This window comes from Symphalangus syndactylus, chromosome 6 (genome assembly GCF_028878055.3).
Source record: "Symphalangus syndactylus isolate Jambi chromosome 6, NHGRI_mSymSyn1-v2.1_pri, whole genome shotgun sequence".
In the NCBI taxonomy this organism is placed as follows: Eukaryota; Metazoa; Chordata; class Mammalia; order Primates; family Hylobatidae; genus Symphalangus; species Symphalangus syndactylus.
In genome coordinates this window covers 28,249,858-28,264,401 of record NC_072428.2, presented here as the reverse complement: position 1 = coordinate 28,264,401, position 14,544 = coordinate 28,249,858, and the positions used below count along the sequence as shown (strand labels likewise).

The window sequence follows — 14,544 nt, the reverse complement described above, 5'->3', positions numbered from 1 at the left end:
GAAAAATCCCCAGTAATTTTATATCTTCCTAAGGATAGTTTTAAGAAATGTTGGAAATGTCCTTAAAACAGTTGTCAATGACAAGTCAAATCCAAATAATTTTAAACCAAATGCTTGGTTTTAGTCCATCACTACAAGAAAAAAGGAATAAACTTACACACAAATGTTTCCTAATAGCAAAAACTGAAAGGCTCAAGTAAGATAAGGCCTTACTTACTTTAACTATGACATTTCTATGTCATGGAATTATATAGTTTAGCAATCTATATTTATTTTCCACTGAATCTCTACTTTAAAAGAGTGGTCCTAACTACTGGCCACCAGGAAAGTTACAATGGGGATCATCTTATACACACAACCAGAATTTAGTACTAGATTGTTTTAGTGTTTATTTAAACTTCATTATTTTATAATTTGTTGCTCACAGCAAGAAAATGACATGCTCAAAGTCATGATAGCAATTATATTTGTTGTTGCCAGAGTTGGAGTCATGTTTCTTATTTACCAGGTAGAAGTCAGGTAAAAAGTAATGCAAATAATACAGAGTAATAACATATATAATAAACATAACGGAGACTTAAAAAAAAAACTTTCTTCACAGACTCAAAAATATGAATAGGAGGCAACATACTACTTCATTGCTCCCAAAATGAAATGCTATCTCCTATTATTACTGAAAAGAGAAAGTAGGCAAATAAAATATGAGTGTCTTCATAACTTAAAATTGGGTTACATAAAAATCAAAACCAACGATGAATAAGAGAGAAAAAAATACATGTAACACATTTGGCAAAGGATTTAGAGCCCGTGTATGTGTATGTATGTATGTCTATGTATATATGTGTATATAGGTTGGCTGGTCTGTCTCTGAGAGAAATAATTCTTACAAAATAAAATAGATAAGAGCAAAATAAGGCAAAGGAAGAGGCAGTTAATTCAGAACAAACTACAACTAGACAAAAAGCACATGAAAAAATGTTCACCTTCACCTTCATTACCCACTTACAATGGTAGACTACAGTTGTAATAGTTCTGGGGGTGGGGAATCTGACAATGCCTATCTAATGCCTTTAAAATATACATACTGTTTGATTAAGCTATTCTTCTTCTAGGGGCTTAGCCTAAGGAAATAATTAGGCAAGTTGCAAAATAAATACACATGCACAGACATTTAGTGGGGTGTTGCTTGTAACAATAAAGTGAAAACAAATTAAATGTTAATTAGCAGAAGATTAGGTAAATATCATATGCAGCTATTAAAAATGACTTAAATTCATATTTGTTGATAGCAAAATGTGTCTACAGCAAGTAGTTCAGTGAAAAAGAGACTGGTTATCAACTATATATATATATTAGATTTCATTGTTTTTGTTTTAAAAAAGCAAACCACAAATGTATGCTTAGAAAAAAAGTCCAGAAGGCTATTAAAACTAAATACTAATATAAGTTAATAAAGTATATCTTGTTTCTTTTGGCTTGACTTTTTTTCCAAATTAAAATAAACAAATATTTATTGCTAAGACAGTAACAAGGTTAAAACACTAGTGAAAGGACTAAAAAACTTAAAAGCCATGGGAATACAAACGAATATATGCAGGCAAAGGAAAGATGATCCATTAAAAGGAAGATTTAATAAAGAAGGAAGTATCTGAATTGGACTCTCATTGTGGAGAGAGATTTAGGCCAAGAAGTGGGATGGAGGTAGAGAAAACAAGCATTTGAAATTGATGGAAAAGCTTGGAAATTGCAGAGGCCAGAAACAGAAATCATGTTAACAGAAGGTTGGGGATACCAGGTGCTAGACAAAAGTATGCCTATAGCTTGACACTGGACTTGGAAAGCCTTTGAAGACTCTAAGGAGAGGTCTACACTTTATTAGGAAGATCACTTTGCTGGCAGTGTGAAGTGTAGACTGCAGTGGAAAGAGACAAGAGAAATTAAATCTAGTTTAGATGTCACTATATTATTCATTTCTTATGTCAAATTTTCTAAAAATATTTTAAAATAAATTAAGAAACATCTTTTTCTCTCTGTTTTAAATAAATCTCTAAAACACAATTACTAAATGGCAATTCATGTGGTTTCTTAAGTAGAGGGGGCTTTATATTTATTTTTCAGCTTTTGGAAATATTTCACAGATGGTTCCTTTACATAAAATAAAGAGACTAATTTATCACTAATGGGTTTAAAATCTCTCTCTTAAAAATGGGCAGGGCTTTTGGGGTCATCTTTTGATGGGCCATATCATGTGTTCTGAATGATTTTACCCAGAGGAACTAATTTATCAAAAGTTTAAGACTGTAAACGTTAAAAGATTTACAGAGCTGTATGTTATTGTAAAGGAAGAATGCAGTATTTAGCAAACATGAGTCATAGGCTGCAAAGTAGGGTTCATGACAGGGAGATGTTGATGAATGGGATTAGATCTAATTGAGGTTTGGTACAAAACGATGGCAAGGATTCTTCCTTTGCAAGCAAGCACTCCTGTTAATATGTACGTAAGGAGAAATTCTGGGAAACCATGCTACATCAAAATTAGTTGGCAAAGTTCTAAAGTGAAATCAAATATTAATGTATGCATTTCAATAAACACTTCTAGGCTACAAATGATTGATACAATTAGTGTACTCATCATAAATCTGGATTCTTTTGAAAAGCCTTATGACTCATGGAATTCATAGTTGCAAATGATACAGGTAAATGAATCTTAACTATTTATAAGATATGTAAACTTATAAGATAAAGTACCATTAAACTAACCAAACTAATATAAGATAAGGTACCACTGAATTAACCAAACTAATAAACATTTTATAATACACTTATGAGACACTCTCATGGTTAGGGATGTATAATAGTTCCCTAATACATAGAGAACTATTGTACTAATACATAGGGAACTATTATAGTCCTTTAAATTAATCCAGCACTTTGAATAATAAATCAACCCATAACCTTTTGATATTTCTCTGTGGGAAATAGCAGGTATCATGTTTCTCTCTCAGTCTCATTTTCTCAGTATTTATACTTACCAAACGGAAAAGAAGGGACAATACAAAGAACCTTTTAATTCACAGTAATATTTGCAGCTATAGATGAATAACTAAATACTGTCTTATGTACACAGGGACGATAAGTCAAACAAAATGTATTTAGGGCTACAAGCATGATTTCCATTGTTTCATGATTAAATTTTGTTGCCAAATGGAAAAAATATGGAAGATTTGGTTTATTAACATTTTGCTGCTTTATATTTGTTATATGAGAAATTAGTATAGAGATTTCCTATCTTTCAAATGAAATTTCCTTGTATTCAAGTAATTTTACGGGAAACTTAAGCTTATGTGTGAACTCTATATTCAATCAGAATATTGGTACTATATGAGACTGGTTCTCCTAGTATCTTTTATTGTACTTTAAGATAAAATCACTGACATTGGGTGCAAAATTTTAAAAAAGGAAAGGTTACAGACAGAAATATTACCAAATGTGAGTTTCCAGATGGATAATGAGGAAATCTTGACTTTTCATTTAATGTCAGAAATTTTATCAGTTCCATAAATAAATCTTGCTGTCAGCACCCCCGTCTTGCACTACACTCAGTGAGTGTGCTATCTGTTTTCCAGACCCCAAAATAGGTACATATTTTACTCTTAGTCAATACACTTGTAGTTTGGAGGTAAAGATTTCAAGTCAAATAAATATCTATTCAAAAATCAAGTCTAGTTATTAGAAAATAATTAAAATTCATAAAATTTACAAAATTAGTTTCTTCCTGCATAAGAACTTAGGCTTATTAATTTAAGAAAAGTAAAAAGTAGTCTATGTCACAAAAACACAAAATATTGTATCTAGGGATCTATTCAGTCAAATTTATAAAACACTTATGAAGAAAACTCTGAAACTTTGCTGAGGAACATACAAAAAGATATGAATACAGGGAGACAAACTATTCTAGAGTAAGAAGATTTGATATTGGAAATATGTGAAGTCAATTTATGAATTAAAAAAATTTCATTTCCTTGAAACTGGAAATTATTCTGATATTCATTTCCTAGACAAAGCAAAGGATATTTTTCAGACAAAGAATAATGAAGAGGGCTAGCATACTATACAAAAAAATACTATAAAGTATCACGTATTAAAATAATTACTGGCCCTAAGACAGACAAACAGGCGAAACAATACAGTAGAAATTAAGTAAACAGAATTATATATGACTACTTACTGTACAAAAAACACAGTTGCTGTAAGGATGCATTGCCAATATATCTATATAAGAATGCTAGTCTCCTTGGAAAAAATAAATTTAGATTCTTGCCTATCATTTAACACCAACATAAATTAGGAGAAAGTGGAAAGGAAAATTTAAAAACTTATGAATGGAAAGGCCTTTTGAGGAAAGATCCTGAAGGCACTGAGAGACAGAAAAAAGCTATTTTACTACATAAATCTTTTAACTTTCAGCATTAAAGAGGAAACCTCAAACAAAAGCAAGAATAAGTGGTAAATCTTGAAGGGTATAGTTATACTATGTATATTACAGGAAAAAGTTAACATCCCTGAGTGATTTCATCCTGTTCTGTGGCTTTAAATATCATCTAAATGTTAACAACTCTCAAATTTATATTTTAGCTTAGACTTCTCTCCTGAACTTCAGATTCTTAACTGCCTACATGATGTCTCCACTTGGATGTATCTTAGACAAATTTAACATGCCTAGAATTGAACTCCTAATTTTCTACAACCTCCACCCTGTATACTTGCTGAAGTCTTCCTTATCTCTCTGAAGGTGACTTAATTCTTTTAGATGCTAAGTTCCAAAATTTTAGATTCAATCTTAGGCATTTTTTCTCTCCTATTCCAAATCTAATTTTCTTGGAAATCTTGCTGGCTCTACCTTCAAAACATTTTAGAATCTGACCACTTCTCACCAGCTCCATTGCTATTATCCTGGTCTGAATAACCTCCATCTTTTGCTTGGGTTATTGTAGTAGCCTCCTCATGTTTCAGCCCTTGCCATAGTATAATCTATTCTCACCACAGCAGTCAGAGAGGTCTTTTAAGAGCACAATTCAGATATGTTACATTTCTGCTCAGACCATGTCATGGCTCCTTGTTTTATTCAGAATAAAAGACTAATTAAGTCCTGATAGTAACCTGCAAGGCCCTATGTGATCTGCCTTCCTTCCCTGTATCTCTCTGATCTCCTCACTACTTTCATTCTCTTTTTCTTTGTACCAGTTATATATCCTCACCAGCCTTTGAATATGTCAGGCAAATACCTATGTTAGAGATTTTGCACTGTGATTATGTCCCTCTACCTAAAAGTTTCTTCTCCCAGATATTCATATAGCTAGTCCTGTGAAGTCCTTCAAGTTTTATCAGTGAGATCCTCCCTGACCATGCTATTGAAAATAGCAATCTCTCTCCTCCCTGGCCACAGTCCTGAACTCCCTTTATTTCTTTCTTATAGCATGTAGTACCTCCTAGTATTCTGTTTAATTTATTTACTATATTATTATCTTTCTCTACTAGAAGTGAGCTCCTTGAAGGTGGTGAAGTTTGTTTCATACTTTGATCCCTATCATCAGACAAGTGCCTGAAATACTGCTGTAAGTTAAACACTGTTGAATGAATGAAAAAAAACCCTTCACTTAAGATCTTGTAAAAAAGTAATGATTGTTACAAAAGATGACTATATCAGAAAAATGTTCAAAGGATGGCTGGGCAATTCACAGAAAAAAGACTCTTCAATTAAAAAAACACACTCAACTATATTAGTAATGAATATGGAAAAAAGATAGTATTTATGACTATTGGGAAAGTATCAACAAGCATTGCCATTACTTTCAATTATGAAAACCACAGTTACTTCTGCACCAACCTAAAAATTAGCAAAGACAAAAGTGGGAGAGAGTGTCCAAGACTAAAAAAGACTGCATAGGCATGAACCTTGTTTGGATCTTAATTCAAACAAATCATAGAAACAAATAATTTATGAGACAATGAGGGAAATTTGGACACATTAGATATTTGATGACATTTTTCTTTTATACACACTTGATGTAAATGGAAGAAATGATGTGCTGTCTGAGATCCACTTTTTTTGTTGTTTTGTTTTTTGAAATAAAATTTTATTTATTAACACTGAAATCTGAATGTTCTATAATTATCAGGTGTCACAAAATATTTTTCTTTCTAATTTTTTCCAGTCATATACAAATGTGAAAAAAAAAATCTTGGCACATGGGACATAAAAAATAGGTAGTGAATCAGCTTTGGCCGGCAAGCTACAACTAAATGAATCCTAATCTTTTATTTTATTTATTTTTTAATTATACTTTAAGTTTTAGGATACATGTGCACAACGTGCAGGTTAGTTACATATGTATACATGTGCCATGTTGGTGTGCTGCACCCATTAACTCGTCATTTAACATTAGGTATACCTCCTAATGCTATCCCTCCCCCCTTCCCCCACCCCACAACAGGTCCCAGTGTGTGATGTTCCCCTTCCTGTGTCCAAGTGTTCTCCGAGATCTACTTTAAAATAATCTAGCATAAGAGCTGGGATGGAGGAAAGCAGATGGGTTTTCAAGACTAGACATGAGCTGATAAGTTTTAAAGTTAGGTGTTGGGCACATGGTACTTATAGTATTCTTTGTGCTTATATACATGTTTGTAATTGATTTACTAAAAGTAGAAATTAAAAATATTTTAACACCAAAAGCTGGTGAGGCTAAAAAAAAAAAAAAAGGCTCATTCATTTATACTGCTTGATGGGGGTTAAAATCACTTGAAGGAGGGTAGTTACTTGGCAATATATATTGCAAATTTTGCATAATGTGCATTTATCTTGAGCCAGAAATTTTACTTCTAAGAATTTATTGTAGGGATAATCAGATATGAGTGCAAAGATAAATATACATATTTGCTTACTAAAAAATTATTTGCAATAATAGTGAAAATTTATTAAACAACCCAAATGCCCAACAATAGAGTATAGGCTATATTCATTATAGTTAATCTCATCAGATTTTTTTTTTTTTTTTTTTGAGAGACAGAGTCTTGCTTTGTTGCCTAGGCTGAAGTGCAATGGTGCAATCTCGGCTCACTGTAGCCTCAACTTCCCAAGCTCAAGTGATCCTCCCAGTTCAGCCTCCCAAGTAGCTAGGATTACAGGCATGGGCCACTATGCATTGCCAAGTTTTGTATTTTTTGTAGAGACAGGGTTTCACCATGTTGCTCAGGCTGGTCTTGAACTCCTGACTCAAGTGATCGGCCTGCCTCAGTCTCCCAAAATACTGGGATTGCAGGCGTAAGCCACTGTCCCTGGCCCAGATTCTTAAAAGCACTGCATGTGTGTGTATTTAAGTCAAAAGAATATAGTTAATCTAGTAAATACTTTTAAAGGTCCTTAAGGCACTTGAACTCACTTATAAACACCGTTCCTATTATTCCTCCTTGACACTATTCATTATGTATACAACATACATAATTCATGAAATGGAAAATACATAATAAATAAATAGTTGATCTCCAGAATCATTTGAATGAAATAGTAAAGTAACAAACCAAGAGCAAAACATTATAAAAACAAAACCCACCTTCTAATATGTTTTCAAGAGAAAATACGTAATTATAAAATGTAACATGGCTTCAAGTCTTTCCTTCAAAAATATTATGAGAAGGAATTAAGAGTCACGTAAATTCTTTTGTTTTATTGTTGACAAGTATAGTCTATGCAATTATACTGTATGTGAAATATGGATTTTTAAATAAGGAATAATAAGCATCATATAGCAGGTGGTCAGTATTTCTCAATCTTGGTGTTAAAATCCTATTTCCTTTCTAACATCTTGAGTACATTATAAAAAAAGAATCATGCCCAAAAGGTATGAGAGAATCTGAAAAAAACTTAAGTTTTGCTTTCCAGAGATCACAACTAGGTCAGGTCCAATGCTTTATTAAAAGAAAAAGAATATATATGTGTATATACAATATATATGTTTTAAGATAATCTATCCAATGTCCCTATTTTCTTAATGTAAAGGTATAATATAGGGAACTTCTGCTAATAATAAAGATGGAGATAACTCAGACCAACTTTTCTTCTGAAGGCAACTAAAAGTCTGAACAAAACATAAAAAACATCTGTTTGAAGGCACTGGATTATTAATAAGATGGTGAAAAATTACAGGTGAGTATCAGGAGGAAGCTGGAGGCTCAGGAAAGTAATTTCTGCAATTTCAGCTAATTTCCCCTTGAGGTTGTTTGCTTATGCTGGATGAGCTGGCAGAAAAGCATAGCAACAGTGTTAAGAGCTTTGTGGGAATAGGGTGCTGGAACTGGAATTTAGGATCTTTGTAAATCTTCCTTGCTTTGAGTTGGGACTCTGAACAGCTAGCTATACTGTAGAGGGCAAATCAGAAATAGGCAGGCCCTCAGGAAACTACAGTTTAGTATCAAATTATCTCAGTCTCTGAAATAGGACTGAGGTGATTCTGAATTGCTAATGCTACCTGGAATCTGAAAGAAGGAACTGTAAATATTCTCTGAGATATTTAATATCATGATCAGATGCATCAAAATATTCTGCAAATAATTTTGCAAATACCTGACTGGCACACAAAAAATTTGCATGCATATGAGGAATTAAGACCACATGCAAGAAAATCAGTCTAAACAGACCCAGTGGTTACAGACTTTGGAATTCTCAGACACAGACTTCAAATTATAGTTGTCTCTCAGTATCTGTGAGGGATAGGTTGCATGACCATATGAAAATTCATGGATGCTCACATCCTTTATATACAAAATAACACAGCATTTGCACACATCCTATACAATCCTCCCATATGCTTTAATAATCTCTAGACTATTATTCTCTGTGAATAAGGTCTTACATATTAGCCCTTCACTCCCAACTATTTGTCTATTTGTCTTAGGTGAGCTAAATGTGTGCTGGGACACATTTGAGCCAAATGTCCCAGGACACATTTAGCTCACATAAGAAAAATGGACTCTAGTTGGGAGTGACGGGCTAACAAACACCAGATCCCAAGAAAATTCCCCATAATGGAAAATATAGGCAGATTTGACTATATAAAAGTCCAATAAATTGATCAATTATTGCTCAACATATATATATATATATAATCTTTATATATATATATAATCTTTATATATATATAAAATCTTTATATATATATATATATATATATATATATATATATATGTAAAGCAGCACCAAATGAACAAAGAGTTATTAGATACGAAGCGCCAAGCAAAAGACCAAGCAAACAAAAAGCCCCTCAAACCCATAACAAAAAAACAAAAATTTCCACTAGTGCGAATGAGCAAAGGATACCTCACAGGGGATGAATTGGCCTCATCAATAATCTGAGAGTTACACATTTTAAAAGACTATGCAGCCAGGCGTGGCGGCTCACGCCTGTAATCCCAGCACTTTGAGAGGACGAGGTGGATGGATCACGAGGTCAGGAGATTGAGACCATCTTGGCTAACATGGTGAAACGCTGTCTCTACTAAAAAGGCAAAAAATTAGCCAGGCATGATGGCGAGAACCTGTAGTCCCAGCTTCTTTGGAGGCTGAGGCAGGAGAATGGCGTGAACCCAGGAGACAGAGCTTGCAGTGAGCAGAGATCGCGCCACTGCATTCCAGCCTGGGTGATAGAGCGAGACTCGGTCTCAAAAAACAAAAACAAAAACAAAAACAAAACAAAACAAAAAAGACTATGCATTATTATTATTGCTGTTGTTACTATCTTTGGTTTAGGTAAAGATGAAACAGGTACTCTCATGCGTACTAAGTACAGAAAAAAATTATGAAAAGCAGTTTAACATGATGCATTAAAAAAAATGATATGTCCTTTAACCCGGCAAATCAGCTTCTAGGATTCTGCTATGCACGCACAAATGTGAATACACAGATGTGTTTTCTGATGTACTGTTCACTAATAGAAAAAAGATTAATTAAATTATGGTACATCTATTCTCTGGATTCTCAAAAACAATAAAAAAATGAGGTAGATTCTTCATGTATGCACCCTAAAAATGTTCATAATAAACAAATAAAACCAATAAACATATAAACTAAACAAAAAAGTTGCAGGCCACTATGTGTAATGTACTAGCATTCACGTGAAACCTAACAAAAAGCTTTATGTAATACAAATACATTTGTATTACACACATACTGCAAAGATAAATATTTAATAGCATTTAATCTCTGAGATAGGGCATAAAATTGCGGTTCTGAGAAGAGTTGAAGGTGGCAGTCTACTTATGTTCTTCTACATTGTCTGAATTTTTTTCTTAACTAAGATTATATGTTAGCTTTGCAATTAAAATGTCTCACACATAACTTTTATGAAAGAAATATCAAGTGATTTGTCAATAGAAAAATAGTAAACTCTACAGTGTTAGTTGATCTTAAGAACAGATTATTATTATAAAATATGATATGATTAATTATAATTTCCTGCCCTTAATAGAGGTTACATTTTAAAGAAGGATGGGAAGCAAAATTGTTCCATCAAAAATAGGTAAAAAGGGTTAGGCATAGCGGCTCATGCCTATAATGTCAGCAATTTGGGAGGCCAAGGGAGAGAACTGCTTGAGCCCAGGAGTTTGAGGTCAGCCTGGGTAACATAGTGATACTTTGTTTCTACAGGAAAAAAAAAAAAAAAAAGCCAGGAGTGGTGGTGCATGCCTGTAATTCCTAGCTACTTGTGGGGCTGAAGTGCGAGGATTGCTAGAGCCCAGGAGGTGGAGGCTGCAGCAAGCTTTGATTGCGCCACTGCACTCCAGCCTGGACAACAGGGTGAGACCCTTCACAAAAAAAAAAAAAAAAAAAAAAGGAAAAGAAAAGAGGGTAAAATGATTTTTACTGCTAGAGTTATATAGAACATCAATGCATACTTGTTCTAGATCTTTGGAAGATACTGGTTAATTGAAATGACTATAAAGCTAATTTTCCCATTAATTTTCACAAAATAGCCAAACTATTAAAAATTAACTATTCTATAGATTGATATACAAAGTTCTCTTTAGAAATAATGTTACTATTTACTTAAAACGAAAGTTATACTTACAACAAGGAATAGGCTGAACTGGTCCAAGTTGTGGAAAGGTCATAAGAACAGAAATCCCTGGTAGATCGTTTTGCTTTGGTTGTTCAGCAGTTTGGTCAGCCCAAACTACCACTTTTTTCCTCTCTACCAAATGTTCGATCTCTTTGAATTCAGACTCAAAAGCAGCATTTGACAGGCCAGCTTCTTTTAATGTGCAATATTGTTTTCTTAGGACTGGAAGTAAAGCATTCAATACTCTATATACAGAAGACGAGAAGAAAGGAGAGATAAATGATATTTTAAATACATTATTTTAGTTCTTTTATGTAACACCCAAAGTATTGGCATATCATTAAAATAATTTCCCATGTAGGAACTGAGTTCTAGTCTCAGATTGTCTTCACTTGCTTCCATATGACCTTGGACAAGGCAAAAACTGAAGTTTTTCCTCTGTAATGTGAGGGACAGATAAATAGCCCCTACTTATAATAGGAGATTGCTTGGAGGACTAAATGAGTTAAGAATATTTGTTTATTTATTTTTTAGAGACAGGGTCTCACTCTGTGGCCCAGGCTGGAGTGTAGTGGCATGATCATCTCATTGCAGCCTAGAATTCCTGGGCGCACTTGATCCTCCCGCCTTAGGCTCCCGAGTAGCTGGGACCACAGATGTGTGCCACTACACTGACTAATTTTTTTATTTTTTGGTAGAGATGGGGTCTTGCTATGTTGTCCAGGTTGGTCTCAAACACCTAGCCTCAAGAGATCTTCTTGCCTCCACCTCCCAAAGTGCTGGGATTACAGGGATGAGCCACTGTCCCTAGCTAAATGAATTAAATGTACATAAAAGCTTTTTGCAAAACATAATGTGATTTCCAAACCACAGATGTTGTTACTGCTACTAATTAGCATAAAATTGAAATGAAAAATTAATATACTACGTGAAATGATGAGACATATTTTAGGTATACAACATTAAAACACACACATACACAAACACATAACAAAATAACAAAACCTACCTCTCCTTTAAGTTAAATGACCTAAAGAAATGGCTTTTGGAATGGCACTTAAAGGGATTTTAAGGAGAAAAGTTGTGGATAAGGATAGGGAGTATAAATAATCCAGTTAGGGCACTAGATTCACGGCTTTAACTCAAAATCTCCCTTATTAGCAACAATTACAGCAGCACCGAATGTAATTTTTTGTGTATCAGACCTCTGTGTAACTGTTCACTGAAGAAATGTCACAGCTAAACAGTTATAAATTTATACACTCAATCAGTGGTTCCCAAATTTTCTATAAAGGAAGATGTCTAACAACATGAATGATCTTGAAATGATTCAGTCCTGGAATCCTGAGTCCATCAACAGATGATGTTCCAGTTGACTCATAACATAGAGGAGAAGAGAACCATTAGACGTATGGATAGGGTAGTGGGAAAAGACTAATCAGGCATTAATTTTCATACACAAAGAAATACCACCTTTTAACCTGTGAGTCTTAAATATTTCAATAGCAGCACAAAAAATTGTGACCTTTTTCCTTTTGGTGGGGCTTGCTGGAGGGTGCTGCGTTTAAGTCAAGTAGGTAACAAGTACAAGAAAAAGTTATTAATCAAAGTCAATTAAACAATTACTTATTTAGCGTCTACACTAATCAGGTACTGTGCAGGAAAGTTATCATAGTAGGTCTGACACTGCTAAGAAAGGCTTGGTTATAAGGTTGACACCTGGCTGGTATTTTAAAATATGGATTTTAGGAGGGTTCCCAGCATTTCCAGAACTCATATGACAATAGTGGCTCACTGTGTTTAAACTGTTTGCACAAACAATGTGGTTTATGCTAAAACACCTTCTCTCCTTTTGAAAAGTCTGGAATTTTGACACATCCTGGCAGAAAGTGCCTATGCAACCAGCTCCCAATAAAAACCTGGGGCATGGAACTCAAAAGAGCTTCCAAAGCAGACAACATTTCACATGTGCTGCCATAACTTTTTGCTGGAGGAACTGTGCACATTCTGTGTCATTCCACTGGAGGAAGACTCTTGAAACTTTGTGTCAGGGTTCCTGCTGACTTTGCCCCCCGTACCTTTTCCCTTTGCCGAATTTGCTTTGTAGCCTCTTGCTGAAATACAGCACAGCTAAGAATACAACTATATGATGAGTCTTGTGAGTCCTCCTAATGAATCACTGAACCTGAAAGTAGTCCTAGGGACCTATAACACAGGAATTATATCATGTTATTTATTTTTATGTTTAATCTTTTCAAAAACTTTATATGAAATGTATTATAATCTATTCATAACCTTTATATGAAATGTATTATAATCTATTTTTATATAAGAAAACTATGGCTTAGCAAAGCTAAATAATCAGCGTAAGGTTATATTGCTCATATAAGCTAGAATTCAAGATTGATTCCAAAACTCATCCTCTTTCTTCTATGCTACATTGCCTCTGTGATCCTCTGGTTCACCAGTTTTCTAAATTGTTGCGTTAGTCTTTTTTCCCCCATTTTAAGGTAAATGTTTATCTTAAGATAGTGTATTCATCTAGGGTCTGATATAGCAAATGTAATATGGTTAAAAGAAATTATTGTTTCTTGATGACTTCAGCTCTTGTAAGTGGTTTGAGTGTTAGTAAATGAATATTCAATATCTGCTCTAGGAATAGACACAGAAAGTATAAAGAGATTAGTCTGAACTTCTATCCAGATAAGAATAACTCCCTGAAGTTTTTCATTTTTCTTTTTTAAAAAAAGCTATACTAATATGATTTCCTCTAAATCAAGATAATTATCAGTTATTTGAGCATACTAGTAGAACATGAATAGATTCTTAGAGTAGCAGAAAGCACTTAAGAGAAGTAAATTTCCCATTTGCATGGAACATCAAAGTGATGCCTAAGGAGTTGACTGACATATCCAATGTGACAAAAAAGATTAAGCCATACTTTTTTTTTATTATGTTTTAAAAACTAAATGACTAATGCTACTACTCAGCTAGAAGAGAGAACATAAAAGGTCTGGTATAGCATCACATAAAAGTCAGGACACCTGATACTTAGCAACTTCACTGTAATGACAGCAAAAAATTCTGGAATTATGAATAATTAACAATTGCCTACTTAAAAATTCAAGTGATGTTAACAGCAATTGCTTCTAAGAGGAGAAATGGATGGCTACAAGATAGAGGTAGAAGGCAGATATCTTTTCATTGTGTAGGTATTTACGAAATTTTGTATTACATAGCATATATTAAGTAAAAGTTACATACTTTTAAAGAAAAACACTTTCAAATTTATAAAGCAATGTAAAAAGTTTGTTGGAAGGAAATAACTCTCTTAATGTTTTCTGGTTCAGACAAACACTTAAAAATAATGTATCCTGTAACACATAAAACTCAACTTTCTGGCAGTGGAAAATTGAACTTCTGTGCTTCAGGT

The 14,544-nt window shown here is 33.7% G+C and overlaps 1 protein-coding gene across 8 annotated transcripts in view; it reads right to left on the bottom strand.

Annotated features, from left to right (window-relative positions):
• The window catches only part of KIF18A (kinesin family member 18A), a 92,504-nt gene that overhangs the window by 32,117 nt on the left and 45,843 nt on the right, over positions 1-14,544 (bottom strand). For all 8 annotated transcript variants that reach the window (XM_055282069.2, XM_055282070.2, XM_055282074.2 and 5 more), the window contains one exon: positions 11,121-11,356. In XM_055282069.2, the coding sequence (XP_055138044.1) occupies positions 11,121-11,356 (236 nt within the window). The remainder of the gene's footprint in view (positions 1-11,120; positions 11,357-14,544) is intronic.